Here is a 17,207-nt window from a genome sequence, read left to right on the forward strand (position 1 = left end):
CTGCTAGGGTATCTCTTAAGGATTTTCTCTGTAAAATTTGAAGGTGTGCTATTGGAACAGGGCTTGTCTTGTATAGGCACGCAGTTTTACATTAAAGTGTTTAATGTCTGTTAAGAATTCAAAGAAATACTCTCAGATACCTTGGTGCAGGTACTGCTTTCAGCAAACAAGAAGAGAAATCACTTTTTAGTGGGGCTCAGCTTCTCTTAATCAGGGTCTAGCAACATCTCTGGATGACCTCAGATGTCATTTATGTGCCGTGAACTTACACTGTCAGTCTGAACCTGTGAGTAATGCTGTGATTGCTCTGAGCTCCTGTTAGCAAAGAGCTGCAGGGTTACAGCAAGGGCGTCGGAGTGATACCTGACATCTCAAACACTTTCTGTTCCTTCCTCCAGAAATCTTCATCCAGGGCATCTCGTTTCACTGACACTGATACACCATTTCCTAGAGGCTAGACAGTGCATACTATCCAGTTCTGCACAGTTCAGCATTATGGATTATTAACAAGATTCGTATGGGTGGATTCGCTGCATGTGCTCATTACAAGAATATGAAGTACACATGAAACAAGGCATCTGGCTAATGGGAGAAATAAATCTGAGCGCTTGAATCACAGAAGAATCATATATAATTTTGGTGAGCTTAGAAAAAAGCTTTGCTTTTCTAAGTAAGTCAATACTGTATAGAAATAAATCATGCTCATTAAAACACAGGCGATATGGAAGGCGTCAGTCTTAAGTTGTTAAGAATGCACAAAACCTTTAGTTCATTATCCATGGTTATCTTTTTGCTTGGCTGTTGCGTTTTTCTTTAATCCCTCAATATTTCATGTTAACCATCTCACTGTGAGCCAGGCTTATAAGAATCAATTATAACACCTTTCTTTCCTTCTAATTCATGCTAATCCTTGAAAGGCTCTGCGTCTTTCTTTTGTGTTTTGAGAGGAAAAGTTTTTTAAGGGGTTAAAGATTGATCTAATTAGCCAAGTGAAAAGTTCCAGAATGTGTCTCGAACTTTAAGTGTAGTCAGATTGGGTGACTTTCACCCTGGTTATGGGCGTTTGATGGGTTATGCCTGGGCAAACAAACGTTCAGTGCTATCCTCAGATGGGGAATTTACTCTCTGGAGCAATTTGAGATCTCATTCTGAGCGAGCAAACACAATTTGAGTTTTAGCTGTGGCCTACCTTTGCCCTCTCTTATTGAAAGCTAGAAGCGACACATATTGTTGCTGTGTCTGTGTAAGTCAGTTTTGATTGGCTTGTGACTACAAGACAAGTGGTTTGGAAAAATGGATGGAAGGATAGTTCGATTGGATGGGCGTTGTTCCAAGAGTGCTGATATTTCATATAGCACCACCTGCTATATTGCATCACTTCACTTGTTGGTGTCGCATTGTTACAGACAGGCTGTCAGTCTGCATTATAGCAACATTCAGAACTTGGGTAAAAATGGGAGTGATGGGGAAAGAATGTATGAGTATATGTACTAACTGGCCGAATTTTGTCTGAACTGCAATTTACAGAATGTTCATTTTGGTAACACTTTAGTTTAGGGATCATTTCTCACTATGCAGCATGCATGATACTAGCATATTGGCTATTTAGTAGTACTTATAAAGCATATATTAATGCCTTATTCTGCATGAGCATATTGTAGATCCCTTAATTTTACCCGAAACCTAAACCTAAAAGCAGCAAATTAAAAGTTTGAGGCAAAAGTCATAGTTAATGGGATAGTTCACCCAAAAATGAAAATTCTGTCATTAATTACTCACTCTCATGTCGTTCCAAACCCCTTTGTTCAGCTTCAGAACACAAATTAAGATATTTTTGATGAAATCCAAGAGCTCTCTGAGCCTGCATAGACAGCAACACAACTACCAGATTCAAGGCCCAGAAAGGTAGTAAGGACATTAATAAAATAATCCATGTGACATCAGTGTTTCAACCATAATTTTATTAAGCTACAACAACTTTTTGTGCGCAAAGACAACAAAAATAACCACTTTATTCAACAATTCTTCCCTTCCGTGCCAGTCTTCGATGCACGTTCATGAGAGTACCACGATGCATTATTCCACAGTAGAACTTGTGGAATAAAGTCATGATTTTTGTTTTCTTTGTGCACAAAAAAATATTCTTATAGCTTCGTAACTGTCAGGATCCTGGACTGTTTTGTTGTGTTGTTGCTCCTCGTGTGTTCCCTGTGACCCAGTTTCTCCCCAGTCTGATTGTTTTAATTTGATCCAGGTGTGTCTCATCGTCTTCCCAAATTACCCTGTGTTTATAAGCCCCAGTCCTTTCAGTTAGTGTTTGTCGGATCTTGAACGTCATTCCTCGTGTTTCCTGTGCCTCCCATGCTCCCAGTTGATGATTAAAAGACTCGTTTGTGAATTCCTCATCTCCTTGTTCCGTGCCTCCTGAGAAGTGTGACAGTAATGTTACGGTTGAACATTTTTTTTCGATGCTCTTACTACCTTTCTGAGCCTTTAACATGTCATTTACATTGCTGGCTATGGAAGGTCAGAAAGCTCTCAGATTTCATCAAAAATATCTTAATTTGTGTTCCGAAGATCTTACAGGTTTGGAGGGACATGAGGGTGAGTAATTAATGACAGAATTACATTTTCAGTTTTGGGTGAACCTCCCCTTATACTTTTAAGTCAAAGTAAAGTAAAGTCGTGACGTATTGTCAAGTATGGTGACCCATACTCGAAATTGGTGCTCTGCGTTTAACCCATCCAAGTGCACACACACAGCAGTGAGTAGTGAACAAATGCACACACACACACACCGTGAACACACACCCGGAGCAGTGGGCAGCCATTTATGCTGCGGCGCCCGGGGAGCAGTTGGGGGTTCGGTGCCTTGCTCAAGGGCACCTCAGTCGTGGTATTGAGGGTGGAGAGAGCGCTGGACATTCACTCCCCTCACCTACAATCCCTGCCGGCCCGAGACTCGAACCCGCAACCTTTCGATTACGAGTCCAATTCTCTAACCATTAGGCCACGACTAATTCATAATGAGAATTGGTCCCCAAACTAAAGTATGGCCTTCTTGTTTATAGAAATGTATGTTTATGCTGAGAAATCATTGATGTTTAGTACAGCAGCACTTTAGCTTATAGTATTGCTTGGGTATGTAGTACATCTGTCAGGCTAGACTTGATGAAATGAGTTTTCCATGTTTTTGGGGGTGAAAGCCAACTGTTTTGTTTCAGCATCTGCCATTCCAATGTGGAAAATATTCAAATTTAGCAAGAGCTGATTAAATATTTCAATTCTATACTATAACTTACTTAAACTATAACTTTAAGTTTACATAAAAGGATTCAAAGCACTGTACAAGTGTCATAAAAGTAATTCATATTACTGTTGCACTATAATCCAAGTCCTCTGAAGCCATATAATAACTTTGTGTGAGATATATAGATAGTGAGGTGTTAACCAGTTCAACCAGATCACTGAATCATTTAGGCATGTTTTGTTAAACGAATCAATTGATGAATTGAACAGATTCAAGCTAACTAGGGTAGATGACTGAGTAGAATTTGGTTTGTTTCTCATAAAAAGCTATAAAATGACTTCAGAAGAACTCATGTTCAGTGCTCAATCATTAGTGTATCATTTAATAGCTTCATTTGTTGTAATTGTATGAATTGCCTTAAAAATTTCTGCTTTTGTGTTCCGCAGAAGAAAGAAAATTATGCAAGCAACAAGGAAGCAAGTAAATGCTTGCAAAAATTTAATTTTGGGGTTAATTGTTCTAAAATAAGCCATAGATCAGAATGCCAATAACATGAGGCAACAAAACATTATCGCAAAAGAAATTATCTATTCCCTGAAAAAAAAAAAAATGCATTATCACAACAATTACCAGTTAAACTGGTTGACTTTTGTGGAGAATTGCACATAAAGAAACACAATAAAGAGGAATGTCTGCCAGAGTCAATACTTAAGAAGATAAATTGCAGATGTTTGCCTTGGTAATGATTCTCTAAAACAAACTGAGCGTCTTGCAGTGTTTCTCACAACACAATGTTGAGCCACGGTGCTCAATCACAATGAGTGGACAGGCCTGTGCAGTTAAAGCGCCTTGGGTTCTGTTGGGATATGCCCCTTGAGCATTTTATTTACAGCCTTATTTAGCAGAAAACACCTGGCTTGACTCTGAGTGATGGTGGTATTAGTATACAAGATGTGCATTTATTGTCAACTGCTCTCAGAGTGAGGGGCTTTTTTCAAATACTAATTTGTATTCAGTGACTTATTAAAGCACCTGGAAGTGGTTTTGTATAATGAAAGCATGGCATTTATATATTCTGTGGTTTTGTATGTCAGTTATCACTTGAAATGTTAGAGGTGAAGAATCTAATTGGTACTGGATTCTTACTAGTGCCCCTAATAACAGTAAGAATGGTAGATCATCCCAATTACTTGGACAAAGCAGTCACACCTTCTAGTTTCATTTAGAAAAAAAACACAAAATAAGACTTAAACCCTAGACACAAATGAGGGTGCACCGAGTGTCCGAATGGGAGTGATCATTAACAGTCGAGATCGGCCTCTAGAACGCATCAGTGACTCGCTGAAGCCCCGTGTAGACCCCACTTTCACTTATCCCACTGCTGTTTCCTTGAAAAATCAGAAGTGATGAGAGGTAGCAGGGGTAATGACGTTCTCTGATCTCCATAAATTGGGCTTTGAGATTAATGTGGATCGTGGGACAATGCTGACAGACCATTACTTATCTTTAATGGAGTTCTCCTTGTGGAAATGGGATGGACTTTCATAGACGTCTGCACTCAAGATGCAATAGCTGCCATGGGCCTCCAAACAACAACAACAGCAGCAACAAAGAGGTTTATGCAAGATGAATGCAAGACTCAATACTGTCAGGACTTCTGGGCATGACTCAGTATATTGTAAGCTTTTATTAGCATGTCCAAAAGCAAGCATCTTTTTTATTTTTGCTGATTATTTAAACAAACCATAACCCTAAGTTTTAGACTTTGGAACATAAATCATCATTTTATTTAATTTTGTTTTTTTATTACATTTTTATTTTATTGATTTTGTATTTTATGTTTGGCTATTTTTATTTTTTTGAAATGTTAAATATTTTATTTAATTTATTTTATTATGTAGCACTATTTGTCTAGTTATGTTATTTTTATTTTATTTACATTTTTATTTTATTGGGGGTGTATTTTATGTCGTGCTATTTTTTGTTAAGCTATTATATTAAGCTAATTTAATTCAGTTTAATTAATTTTTTTTGATATTTTTATTTTAATTATTTTATTTTTATTTATTTTATTTAGCTGACTGAACATTATCTCTAAACTTCTCCAGATACCTTGCAGTTTTCTCTCAATGCCTTCAGTTTTCTATTGAACATCTTCAAAGCTTTTGAGAACTTGGAAACCAAGAATAAATGTCTTTCACATATTATCTCCTCCATGCACCTGTCTTAAGGCTTTCTTTTCCAAACAACCAGATAGAGATTTAACAATAATGTGGTGTGTTCCTGTAATCTGTATTTGCCACTTACACAGAAGGGGGCGAGTCTGTCCGAGTCTGTTTGAAGATCTCATGCTGATGAGCGGTGTATTATGAGAGGATTTATATGCAACAACACCTCCATGCTATTTTATTGACTGAGATTAGTAATTCAAGTTTGCGATGTTGTATCTGTGATGTGCCTCTTCAAGACGCAAAGATGCACATTAATATGCAAGGAATCATAAATATTCATTCAGTCGCACATAGGCAGTGTGAAGAATTAACAATAAATCTGTTCCAAAGTGCAGTGCACTCTGGGATTACTTTTTTTTCCACAAAGTATACAAGCTGACTTAGAAGTTAAACTTCTTAAAAAGGAGCATAATGAAACATATGGATTTTGTCATTACCTTCTCATGGTGTTCGTGCTTTAGGTAGAGGACTGCTGTGGATAATTTAGGACATCAAGGCATTAGCACGACCTGTTAAAGTAAGAGGCTTCTTAGGGTTAATAGGAAGTCACTGACCCCTGGTCAAGGACCTGAGAGAGATCATGATCAATACCTTCAATATTTATCCCGACAGCAACTATTTACATACCCTAATGGGAGATTGCAAATCTGAAAATCAGCATTCTGTGTGCTGCTGACAGGGTTACTACCAGAAGCTCAAACTTATAAAACTTCAGGGCAGAAATTTAAATAAAGTAAATCTCAGAAACGTATTTTTATTAAAATTATTATTAAAGTTGTTATCATTTGTATTATTATTATAACAGGAGCAGTGATTTCTGAAAACACAAAATGCAGTTAGTATGTAAAAGAATATGAAATATGATGTATTTTTTATTTTAATATTTAATTTATTTATTTATTGGTGTTGACGTTTTGCTTTTGATCTATTATTTCTATTATTTAATATTATTTATTTAATATAATCAACAATTTTGTTTTATTATATTAGTTTTTTCATTTGTATTTTATTCATTTATATAATATTACTTTTACTAATTTCATTTTATTTTATGTAGGCCTACAAGTATTTTAAAAAGGTTTTTAGAAGTGACTTTTTTTCCAGGTATTATTAATGTAATAATGCAGTCATTTGTTTTGTTTTTTTTATTCTGTTTAATTTTTACTATTTTATTTTATCACTATTACACCAGACAACATTTTATTATTTTCTATTTAATACATTATTTTATTATTTGATCTATTTTTATGGCATGATATGACATTGTGAGCCAAATCAAAGGTTATCATGGGCCAACTTTGGCCTGTGGGCCCTGGTTTGGGCATCTCTAATGTAGGTCATTTATTTTAATCATTGTGTAATTATTATATTAGTCATAATGCATTTTTACCTTTATTTTATGTACAAAAATATAAAATGTGCATTTTTCAGTAGTGTCTTATTGATTTTTTTCAGTTCTTATGGAATAGAACTGTACAGTCAGCTGTTTATTATCACAAAATACGCCCGGACAGAGCAATTAGGAATTGTATTGAAGCTATTTATTTTTGTGATCGTTATAGGCAGACTGCACATGATCTTACTAATTACATGTCTACTTAACAAATTACTAAATGAATAGACATGGAATATTGATTTAAAAAAATTGATTAAAAGATAAAAAACGACATGGAGTGATACAGGGACTAAGAAAGCAGCACATCTGTATAGAAAATCGATTGACTGGGACAACAGTCTACAAAAATATATAATACGAAAAGACCAGCCTACATCAGTCTTTGTAAACATTTAATGCCAGTCGTCTTAGCAGGTGAAATAGTCCGTTTTTTTTTAAATATTAAGCTATTTTTAAATATATTTTCAGTACTAAATGGAATATATTTAAAATCAACATTCAAATACATTAAATGTTAAGTGTTGATCAACATTCTTTGATGAAAATTTTGCTCACAATACAAAATTGGCCAAACAAGGCAACTTATTTGTGATTCACTAGGTTTTGAGTGCATCAGAAAACAGAGGGAGGTGGGCTGAGTCTTTATCCCTCCTTTTCCTGAAAAAACACAAACCAGAACAATTAGTAATGGCAGCATATAAGTATTAATGAAACATAAGCTGTCTGTCAGAAAGCTGATCTGAGTGCTGCAGCGGATGGACAGGGGAAATGGACACTGTCTCTGTTCTGTCTTTCCTCTGTCCGTCCCTGCTTTCATTTAGCCACCGCCAGACATTCACCTGACCTGAAGGCTGAAATTGGCCCATCTTTAGGCAAAAAAAGAATTTTTCCATAAAACAGGATTGCCAGGAAGATCGATTGGTAGGATGGATTGGATTTTGTTTGGAGTTTTTCCACTAAATTAGACACTCCCTCCCTTATTGATTGTTTAAGAAAGAAGAATAAATTGAAAATAAAAAATAATCAAAACACACTTCTTGATTTCAGAAGATGCAAAACACAATCACTCTTGAGAAACGTGGATTCATTTTATATCTAAATTAAGACGTAGATCAGTGGCTGTAGAAAGCGATCTGGTTTTGATATCACATCCGGATGAAGAACTCTTCTCTCTGAGTAATGTGTTTCCTCATATCTGCTCTTTGCAGGCTTGATCTATTGTGCTATCAGCACAATGCCTGATAGAAACTCTGGGGTCAATAACCCAAACTTCCTCTGAATCTATCACCCGGCGCTACACAGGTGATGTAACCTCGCGTCACAACTGAGAAGTTCTGAGAACATTTGTCCGGTGAATGTCAACATGTTTTGCTTGGTGACCCAGTTTTTAGTTTACAAAATTCTTGTGACCAAGCGACCCACCTCACCTTCAAAATGTATTTGTTATTTACCACAGAAGAAAGAAAATCATGCAGGTGTGGAAAGACATGAGGGCAAGTAAAAGATGACAGAGAATTGAGATTTTTGAGTAAACTATGGCTTCATACAGAAAGCAGTTTGCACAAACAAAAGCTTGCAAATGATTCCAAGAGTTTTAGGATGCTACGCTACTTTTCATTTGCGCCTGATGCAGCTTAGGCTTGTGACCCCAAGGTCAGATCTACAGTAGACTCCACTGTCATGTTCATGAATGGACTGGTTGGCTTTTCATTGCATTTTAATTCATTATTTTATTATGTTTTTTCATAATATTAAGTTTGCTTTTCTTTATCATTAGATATTTCTCATAAAGCTTGTATCTGTGTGTTCTGCATAGGATAGTCTCATCATCAGACAGCACACCTGTAACATCCAGAACTTGTGATGTCATCAGTCTGCCAGGAAACAAGACGTGCTTACAAGGTACCAGGTTGCTATAATGAGCACTTCTGAGGAAGAAGTTCACTTTACATTTTCCATAATTTTCCTTAAAAAAATTATAGATGAACAGGAATTCTGATAAAGTTTATTAATTATCAAAAAGTTGTTTTCTATCAGTTTGATTGCAGACACTTAATACTTTGCAATAAGAAGTGTGCTTGATTCTGATGAATGTTGGTGGACGAGGAGACACCACCTCTCACAATGTAGAGCGCTTTGAGTGCTTAGAGAAGCAGAAAAGCGCTATATAAATGTAATGAATTATTATTATTATTAATGTGCACCTGTAGTGTACTTCATATCTTCTTATCTTATCAAGTATATTTATAAAAAAAAACTGTACTTGCAGTACTTACATTAGTAGTTGATAAAAACCACTTAATTGTACTCTCATGACTATATTACAAAGTGTACTTTTAAAAGTGTAATTAAGTTTAAGAAATAATGTCAAATTAAAGTGTTTGTTTTGATCTGTGAGCATGTGTAGTCATTGAGTATAGTTTTATTGATTATTACTAGTTAATATCTTTTAAATGGACAACATTTTAGCTTCATTCATTCATTCATTCATTCATTCAGTTGTGTAATTACAAAAATAGTTAAATACATGACAGAAGTTTCAATAGAAATTATCTTAAATTATATTTAGCTTTAGCATAAATGCTTGTCGGTACATTCAGCACTACCATATTTCAAAGACAATAGAAATAATTAAAAAAGTAAGTACTGAAGTACTAAAGTTGTCAAAAAGCTCAGCTAATTGCATTTAGGGGGAATTGGGGGAACAGCTAATTGGGGGAACAGCTAATTGGGGGAAGTCGTGGCCTAATGGTTAGAGAGTCGGACTCGTAATCCAAAGGTTGTGGGTTCGAGTCTCCGGCCGGCAGGGATTGTAGGTGGGGGGAGTGAATGTCCAGCGCTCTCTCCACCCTCAATACCACGACTGAGGTGCCCTTGAGCAAGGCACCGAACCCCCAACTGCTCCCCGGGTGCCGCAGCATAAATGGCTGCCCACTACTCCGGGTGTGTGTTCACGGTGTGTGTGTGTGTGTGTGTGTGTTCACTGCTGTGTGTGTGCACGTTGGATGGGTTAAATGCAGAGCACGAATTCCGAGTATGGGCCACCATACTTGGCAGTATGTCACTTCACTCACTTCATTTAAATTTAAACAAAAAAATTTAAGTGCCTCAAAACATTACATGTTTGCACTTAAATGTATTCTTTTAAAGGATGTCATTTCCATAATAGGTATTCTTTTTAAAAGTTTGCCAAAGTGTTTTCTCACAAGTGATTAGTTGAATGATTCATTCAAGTGGTTCTTGGCTAAAATAAGCTGGAAAGTGGACTAGACTATATATGACACTCCTTATGAATAGGAAGACAGCCTCCTGTATTTCATCCTATATTTGCTAGATGGGTAATCTACCCCTCCCCCGTCTCAGACAACAATCCTCACCGCTGTGGCTCATTTGAGCATGATACTAAAACTCAGAGAACGTGAGAAACAGAAAGAGAGAGAACACACAGAGACAGAAATATTCCTCCACTGATCCAAACATACTCAGTCGGCTGGATCTCATTTGCATTTATTATTCAAAAAGATGTTCATTTTAGAGGAATATGTAAATATAAGCTCTAGTAGAGCCAGAAGCATGCCCGAGCTCTGTTTGCTCTATAAGTAGAGCACTTCTCCGGTTGCATTAATTAAACCTCAGCTAGGTTACACCAGCGGTGCTTCTCGACTGGAACGTCGTGACTAAGAAATGGGTCACAGGTCTGCTTGGGTCACGGACAGCTGAGAAAAACAATGCAACTTACCATATCACATCATGTTCTCATAGAAAAATTAATAGGCTTAAAAAGGAGGATAAAATGCTTTTCAGAGTATTTTTTGCAAATTTAACTGTCCCTTGATAAAAGTTATTGTAAGTGCCAACATGTATAGAATGCTTGATACAGTATATTCCCCAAAATCTTAAACATGTGATATTAAATTTTGAATATTCCTATCGCATACTGTTCAATTCTCAGGGCATATTTGTTTACTTTTTCACAAATAAATAAATAAATAAATAAATGAGGTCATCAAAATGTAAAACTTGGAATCTGATGCAAACCCTGTTGAAAAACCCTACACTCTTTCTGTCAATGAAAGGTGCTTAGATTTATATCAAATCGTAATATAAACTACGGTTTTCTTTGTGGGTTCCATTTTTATGATACACCGTACATCAGTGTATCATAAAAACAGCAGATCAAAGGAAGGTAGGACACGGATCCACCGAGGATGAAAAAAAGTTAAATTTTTCAATGTTTCCACTTGAGATGTTGCCATGGGAACTGGTCAAAGACTGTGAAATCACCCATCCAGAACAAGCTTTGCCTACGGAGGGGTTCTGGGTAGAGGATCTGTCATCTACAAACCGCAACAGTGAGCCAGAATATCACATATCACACAGCACTGTGTAGAAAAATATAAACTTTACATTATATTCATGATTACTGAGCACAAACCAGTGCTCAACAAAACTGATGCAAAAAGATACAAAAGGTGCACCAAGTCCAAAGCAGTTCCAGTGATCTTCCTCTGCAGTGAATGGGTGCCGTCAGAATGAGAGGTGATGAAAACATTATCGAAAGTAATCCACACAACTGCAGTCCGTCAATTAACAGTGAAAAAGTCATCTTGTCTGAATCGGGAGAGAAATATGCACAGATCAAGCACCATTTATAAGTAAAAGCAATCCAAAACAGTTGGTTTAAAGTTAAAACACCTTGATGTTGGATTTGTTTCTTAAAAAACACACAGCTTTTCACTTTACAAAACATTAACTGATGAACTGGAGTCATGTGGAGTACTTTTGGATTATTGTGATGGTTTTATCAGCTGTTTGGACTCTCATTCTGACGGCACCCATTCACTGCAGAGTATACAATAGTGAGTAAGTGATGTAACGCTTGTTTTGGACAAACAAACTCATCTACATCTTGAGCGGCCTGAGGGTGTGAGTAATCAGCAATTATTATTTTTTCCTTATTTTGCATTTTATTTTTTGGTGAACTATACCTTTAAGAATTATTGCAATGTTCTGAGTGCTTTTAGTTCAATATTTTCAACTGTTTTATTGTCTGATGACAAAAAAACCCAAGTAGAATTGCTTGGACTAAAAGTAATAGTACATCTCATCTCAAAAAGCCACATGATTTGGGGTATCAATTATGTCCGTAGCACAAACAATGTGGGGTCAAACTCTTTTCAAAATTCTAATCAAAAGTATAAGTAGTAGCTGATTACAATCAAATCACCCAATTACAAAATCAAGAACAACAGCAGGGGCTCAAAGAGTTTGATTACAGGACAGTTAGAGAGGATTCATTCTCGTTCCTGCACCAAGGTGACAGAAAAAAAAAAAAGTCAGCAATCAGTAATGTTTCACTCACAGGTGTGACACCCACACGGGTGTGAAAGAAGCCAGAGTACGAACCGGCCTACTCACACGCTCATCAAGGCCAGCTCAGCGCTCTAAATCGAGCAGACAGCAGTGCCAATCACCTTCGCCCAACTCTCACTCACCCTCCATCCAAAAAGTAAACTCTGCACTGAATGTCCTCCTGCTGAGCAGGTTTACAGGCAGTGGGTAAATGTCATGAGGAAATGTCAGCAGACAGTCAAAGAGTTGCAAAAAATGTGTTTGAAATTCTCCTGAAAAGCAGCACCTGGTTAACCTGCCAGGTACAGAATAATTACATTGCAGGTTTCCTAAGAAAAGTGGTAATTTATACAAAACAGTAATCTCTCCCGAGGACCAGCTCGCTACCACAACTCAATTAGTTTAATTCCACAGGACTCACAGTATGCTAATGGATGCCTCGGTTTACTTCTTGCACTGCTCACCTTAAACCATTTTCCTTCTCAATAACATTAAAGGATTAGGTGTAGAAAGTCTGTATGCTTTCAGAGTTTCCAGAGGGCCTATTATCAGACTTCATATGAAATTACACTGCAGGTAAGAACATAGTAATAATAGAAATATTTATTTAATATTAACAGAATTTCACTTTTAAAGACAAATTAGTACAGTGATAAAACTTTTATTGAAATCAATTAAATTATTAAACAAAAAATATTAATTATTAAACAAAAAGCAAATGCATACATACAAATTTGTGTTTATATTATTTTAATATGATAGTAGAAAGAGATTGAGTGATATTATATAAGACAACGGCTATGTGGGAAACCCACTAAGAAAATGGAGTAGAAACATTAAATTAAACATGAAAATTGTATATATATTTCACTTACTTTACTTTACTTTTGTCATTTAGCAGACGCTTTTGTCCAAAGCGACTTACAAATAAGAAAAAGTAACTAAAACTAAAAGTTACAACTCTATACATTTATACTTAAACTGTAGATTTCAGCGCTTCCATAAATTATTTTATCAGTAGGTGAAAGTGCACCATATGAGAACATAACATAGAAATAGCAATATTAACAGAAATATCAATATATGTATATTATTTTTACTTATTATTATTTGAACTTTAGTTCCGGGTTGATGACGCAGGACGCACAGCCGAAGTAGCACGTCCGACTCAAAAAGAAGCGACTGTCAAAGTTTGCCGAGGATTTCCGAGCGAGGATTCTCACGAGGGAGTTGACGATAGGCTGAGGCAAGTACTGGAAATATGCTTATTATGATTACTGCTATAAATTAACATTTTATTAAAACCTGCAAAAATAAATACACTTCAAAAAAATCAATTTCACTACAGTTTATTGTGCTGGCAGATTATTTTTGTTGTTTAAACGAAATCAATGAGTGTATACGACTGGTTTATTCCTTCTTTATACTTTAGACATGTAGGACATATCCGCGTTTGTGCATCAATGTCTGTAATGTGTGCTGTAGGTGTGAAACGTTTAGGAATCTTATCCAAGTTGTAGGCTAGACAATAGTGGTGGTAGCCTATCTGACATAAAGGATCCGGGAATGAAACTGACCACAAACACCATTAACTTAAATGAAAGAAAGGCAATAATCAGCAATATGCGTTCACACAATATTTCAATATGTGTTGACATAATCGACTTTATTTGAATGCTTTATTGATACAACATGACACTGAGTTGTTAGAAAAGAGAAGCGTAGTGACATCATTGTTTGACAACGTCAGGAACCGATGAAGTTGCATCACTGGCAGCCATTGCTGTTTAATGAATGTTCCAATGGACTGTGTTCCATTGACATGTGCAGCATAAAGCTCTTATTTTACTCAAGTATTCGATATGTATTTTAATCTTAATGAAAGTGAAACAGTCTCCAAGTGCACAAAAAGGAGCTTTAAAGAATCGCAGGACCCTTTTAAGCTCCATGCAGCGACAGCAGCCCTCCTGATTCTTTGTTCAGTGAAGCTAATCAGCTCCAATCACGCGTCTCTTCCTCCAGACTAGACCCTCATTAGACTAATACCTGTCTTTAGACTATTTAGAAATCATTGCCGAATCAAAAGAAATTCTTTTGGGCCAAGACAAACTTGTTGCTTTATAATTACAAGGCAGATGCAAAAAGGGTCATGGTTTAAGACGCTCGCGGTATGAACCGTTGATTGGTGAATTCGAGACAAGTACGCACACAGAATTAATTACTTTACTATCAGCTACATGTCAAATTAGCATTTGATTTCCTGTCCTGAATTCTAATTAGTTGTATGCATCTGTTTATGCTTAATTTAAAGCGAGTGGATGAAAAACACCCAAACACCATTTTCTCGTAGAACAAAATCTAGATTTATATTCTTATGGCAGTTGTACTGAGAAGAAATTATGCTATTGAACCGGGACATTACTTTAGTTTTATATATCATATATTCATACTTTTTCATGCAGATCTCCATGATAACAACACAATCTGAGCCAATCAGTGACAAAAGCTCTTGAGAATGCATCGGCCTAATGATGTAAGATCCTGCGGTTGTCCTCGAGTGGCAGATCAGTGATGGACCCAATAAAATATAAAAGACCCGTGCAGGCTTTTAGGGAGTCACAACATGCTCCGGTTGAGTGAGAACAAATGAGGTAATGAAGTACTACTGAAGTCTTCAGAGACTAATACATGGATGCGGTTTTAGCACATTTTCCTCACGTTACACTGAATAAATAAATGACACAACAGTCATGAGGTAGTTTTGGAGATTTAGAGCCATTTGGAGGGCAATTCTTTCACCACCAGGTTATATGGAAACTCTTATTTATGCTTATATTGTGCAGATGCAGTTGTATCCCATACAGCAAAAAAAAATAAAAGACCAAAAACATGTTAAAATCTTTCCAAATGTATTTACATACAATATATTGTTTACAAAATAAAAAAAGTAAAAAAAAAATACATTTAATATTTTATAAATATGAATATATATTTTAAAGCATTTAAAAATTGTGCTCTATATATGTAAAAAAAAATGAAGAAAAACTGTTAAAACACATTTTAAATAAATAAATAAAGATCCGCAATGAACATACTTTACAATGCTCCAAAATAATTCATATTATAATACATTTAAAGAAAATGAAAGCATGATTAATTCACTCTAAATCACCGGTAGGCTAATCCACCCACATTTTGTAGTCAGCTGAAATGTAAAAATGTAAGATTGGAAATGTATTTTCTTTTATTTTAAAATATATTTGGGTATATGTAGGTTGAGACAAAATATTATTTTAAATTTCAAAAATATATATTTCACTCTCGTGTTTAATCATAAGCTTAATCGGTAAGCCCCGATATTATTGTAACTTTCTTTGTACAAATAATATTTCATAAATAAATGAAAGCCTTTGACATTTTCATCAGTAGTTTTGTTGACAAGATTAACGCTGCCAAAAACTATAACATAGTTAGTCTACGTGAAATGTGATAAAATGACTCTTTAGTGGATATGTTGAGATTCAGTTCAAGTGTTGATGTACATTCAAAGGCTTCAGTGTGAACCAGTAGCTGGTCTTCAGGGGAAAGCTGAAGTGTGTGAAGTCTGTCAGCCTGCATTATGACAGTTTGAGGACCCACACTTTTTGTGTTTTATGAAAAATTGTCCCCTAACGTTGCCTATAATGAGCATGTCTAGAGGTTTCAAAAATACATTTCTCAGCTTTGTGAGCCTGAACCTGAAGAACTGCCTACTGCAAAGACAAAATGAAATCTCATTAGAAAGTGTATCACTTGTAAGATATAGGCCAACTTATAAAGTGCTTTTTCAACAGTCTGTAGTGTGTTGTTGTTTCCAGTATCTTACACTCTTGTGCACTAGTTTCAGTTTCTATGGTTGAAACTATAAAGGAAATAAAATCATTCATGTGAATACTGTGAAAATTTAAATAATAATAATAATAATAAATTACTCAGAATGGTCATTTAAAATCTGTATTTTATTTCATTCTTTGAAGCAAAACATTAAAGTTTTTATATGCTATATAGATTATATTATGGAAGCCAGTTTCATCTCGATTTCAAACGCAAAATTCTGACTTTTTTTCTCAGAATTGCATGATATAAACGCTCAATCATAAAAACTCAAAATTATGTGACAAACTCAGAGTTATAAAATCAGAAAGGAACTATATAAACTCGAAATTTGCAAGAAATTTTGAGAGATTTTTTTCTTGCATAAGTACGGAAGCGTATTGCATTCACTTGAGGAAAAAAAATCTACTCTGTTTTTCTGAATTAACGAGTTAATTATCTCAGAATTACGAGAATTTTTCATGAAAAAAAGTTTTTGCTCTGTTTTTCTGAATTAATGACTTAATTATCTCAGAATTACGAGATAATTTTTAATGGAAAAAAAAATTTTTTGCTCTGTTTTTCTGAATTAATGACTTATCTCGTAATTCTGAGATAATTAAGTCATTAATTCAGAAAAACAGAGCAAAAACTTTTTTTTCTTTAAAAATTATCTCGTAATTCTGACAAGTCGTTAATTCAGAAAAACAGAGCAAAAACTTTTTTTTTCATGAGAAATTATCTCGTAATTCTGAGATAATTAACTCGTTAATTCAGAAAAACAGAGTAGATTTTTTTTCCTCAAGTGAATGCAATATGCTTCTGTACATAAGAGTATGGATCTCGCAATTCTGACTTTTTTCTCAGAATTGTGAGACAAACTCGCAATTTTGGGTTTTAAGGTCCAATTCTGAGAGGGAAAAAGACTGATGTTCTAAGAATTGTGAGGCTATATCTCACAGTCTGAGGTTTAAACTCGCAATTCTTAAAAAAAAAAAAAAAAAAAAAAAGTGAGAATTGAGTTTATTTTTTCTAGCAATTGCAAGTTTGTATAATGCAATACTGGCCGCAAAACTCACAATTTAGAATTTATATCACACAATTCTGAAAAAAATGTCAGAATTGG

General features: G+C 35.4%; 1 protein-coding gene across 1 annotated transcript in view; it reads left to right on the top strand.

Annotated features, from left to right (window-relative positions):
- The window catches only part of LOC306887033 (serine/threonine-protein kinase Nek11-like), an 83,608-nt gene extending 74,335 nt beyond the window's left edge, over positions 1–9,273 (top strand). The window contains exon 17 of the mRNA XM_079444497.1: positions 8,694–9,273. Coding sequence (XP_079300623.1) covers positions 8,694–8,741 — 48 coding nt within the window. The 3' untranslated portion in view covers positions 8,742–9,273. The remainder of the gene's footprint in view (positions 1–8,693) is intronic.
- The last annotated feature ends 7,934 nt before the right edge of the window (positions 9,274–17,207 follow it).

Source organism: Barbus barbus (genome assembly GCF_936440315.1).
Source record: "Barbus barbus genome assembly, chromosome: 21".
NCBI lineage: Eukaryota > Metazoa > Chordata > Actinopteri > Cypriniformes > Cyprinidae > Barbus > Barbus barbus.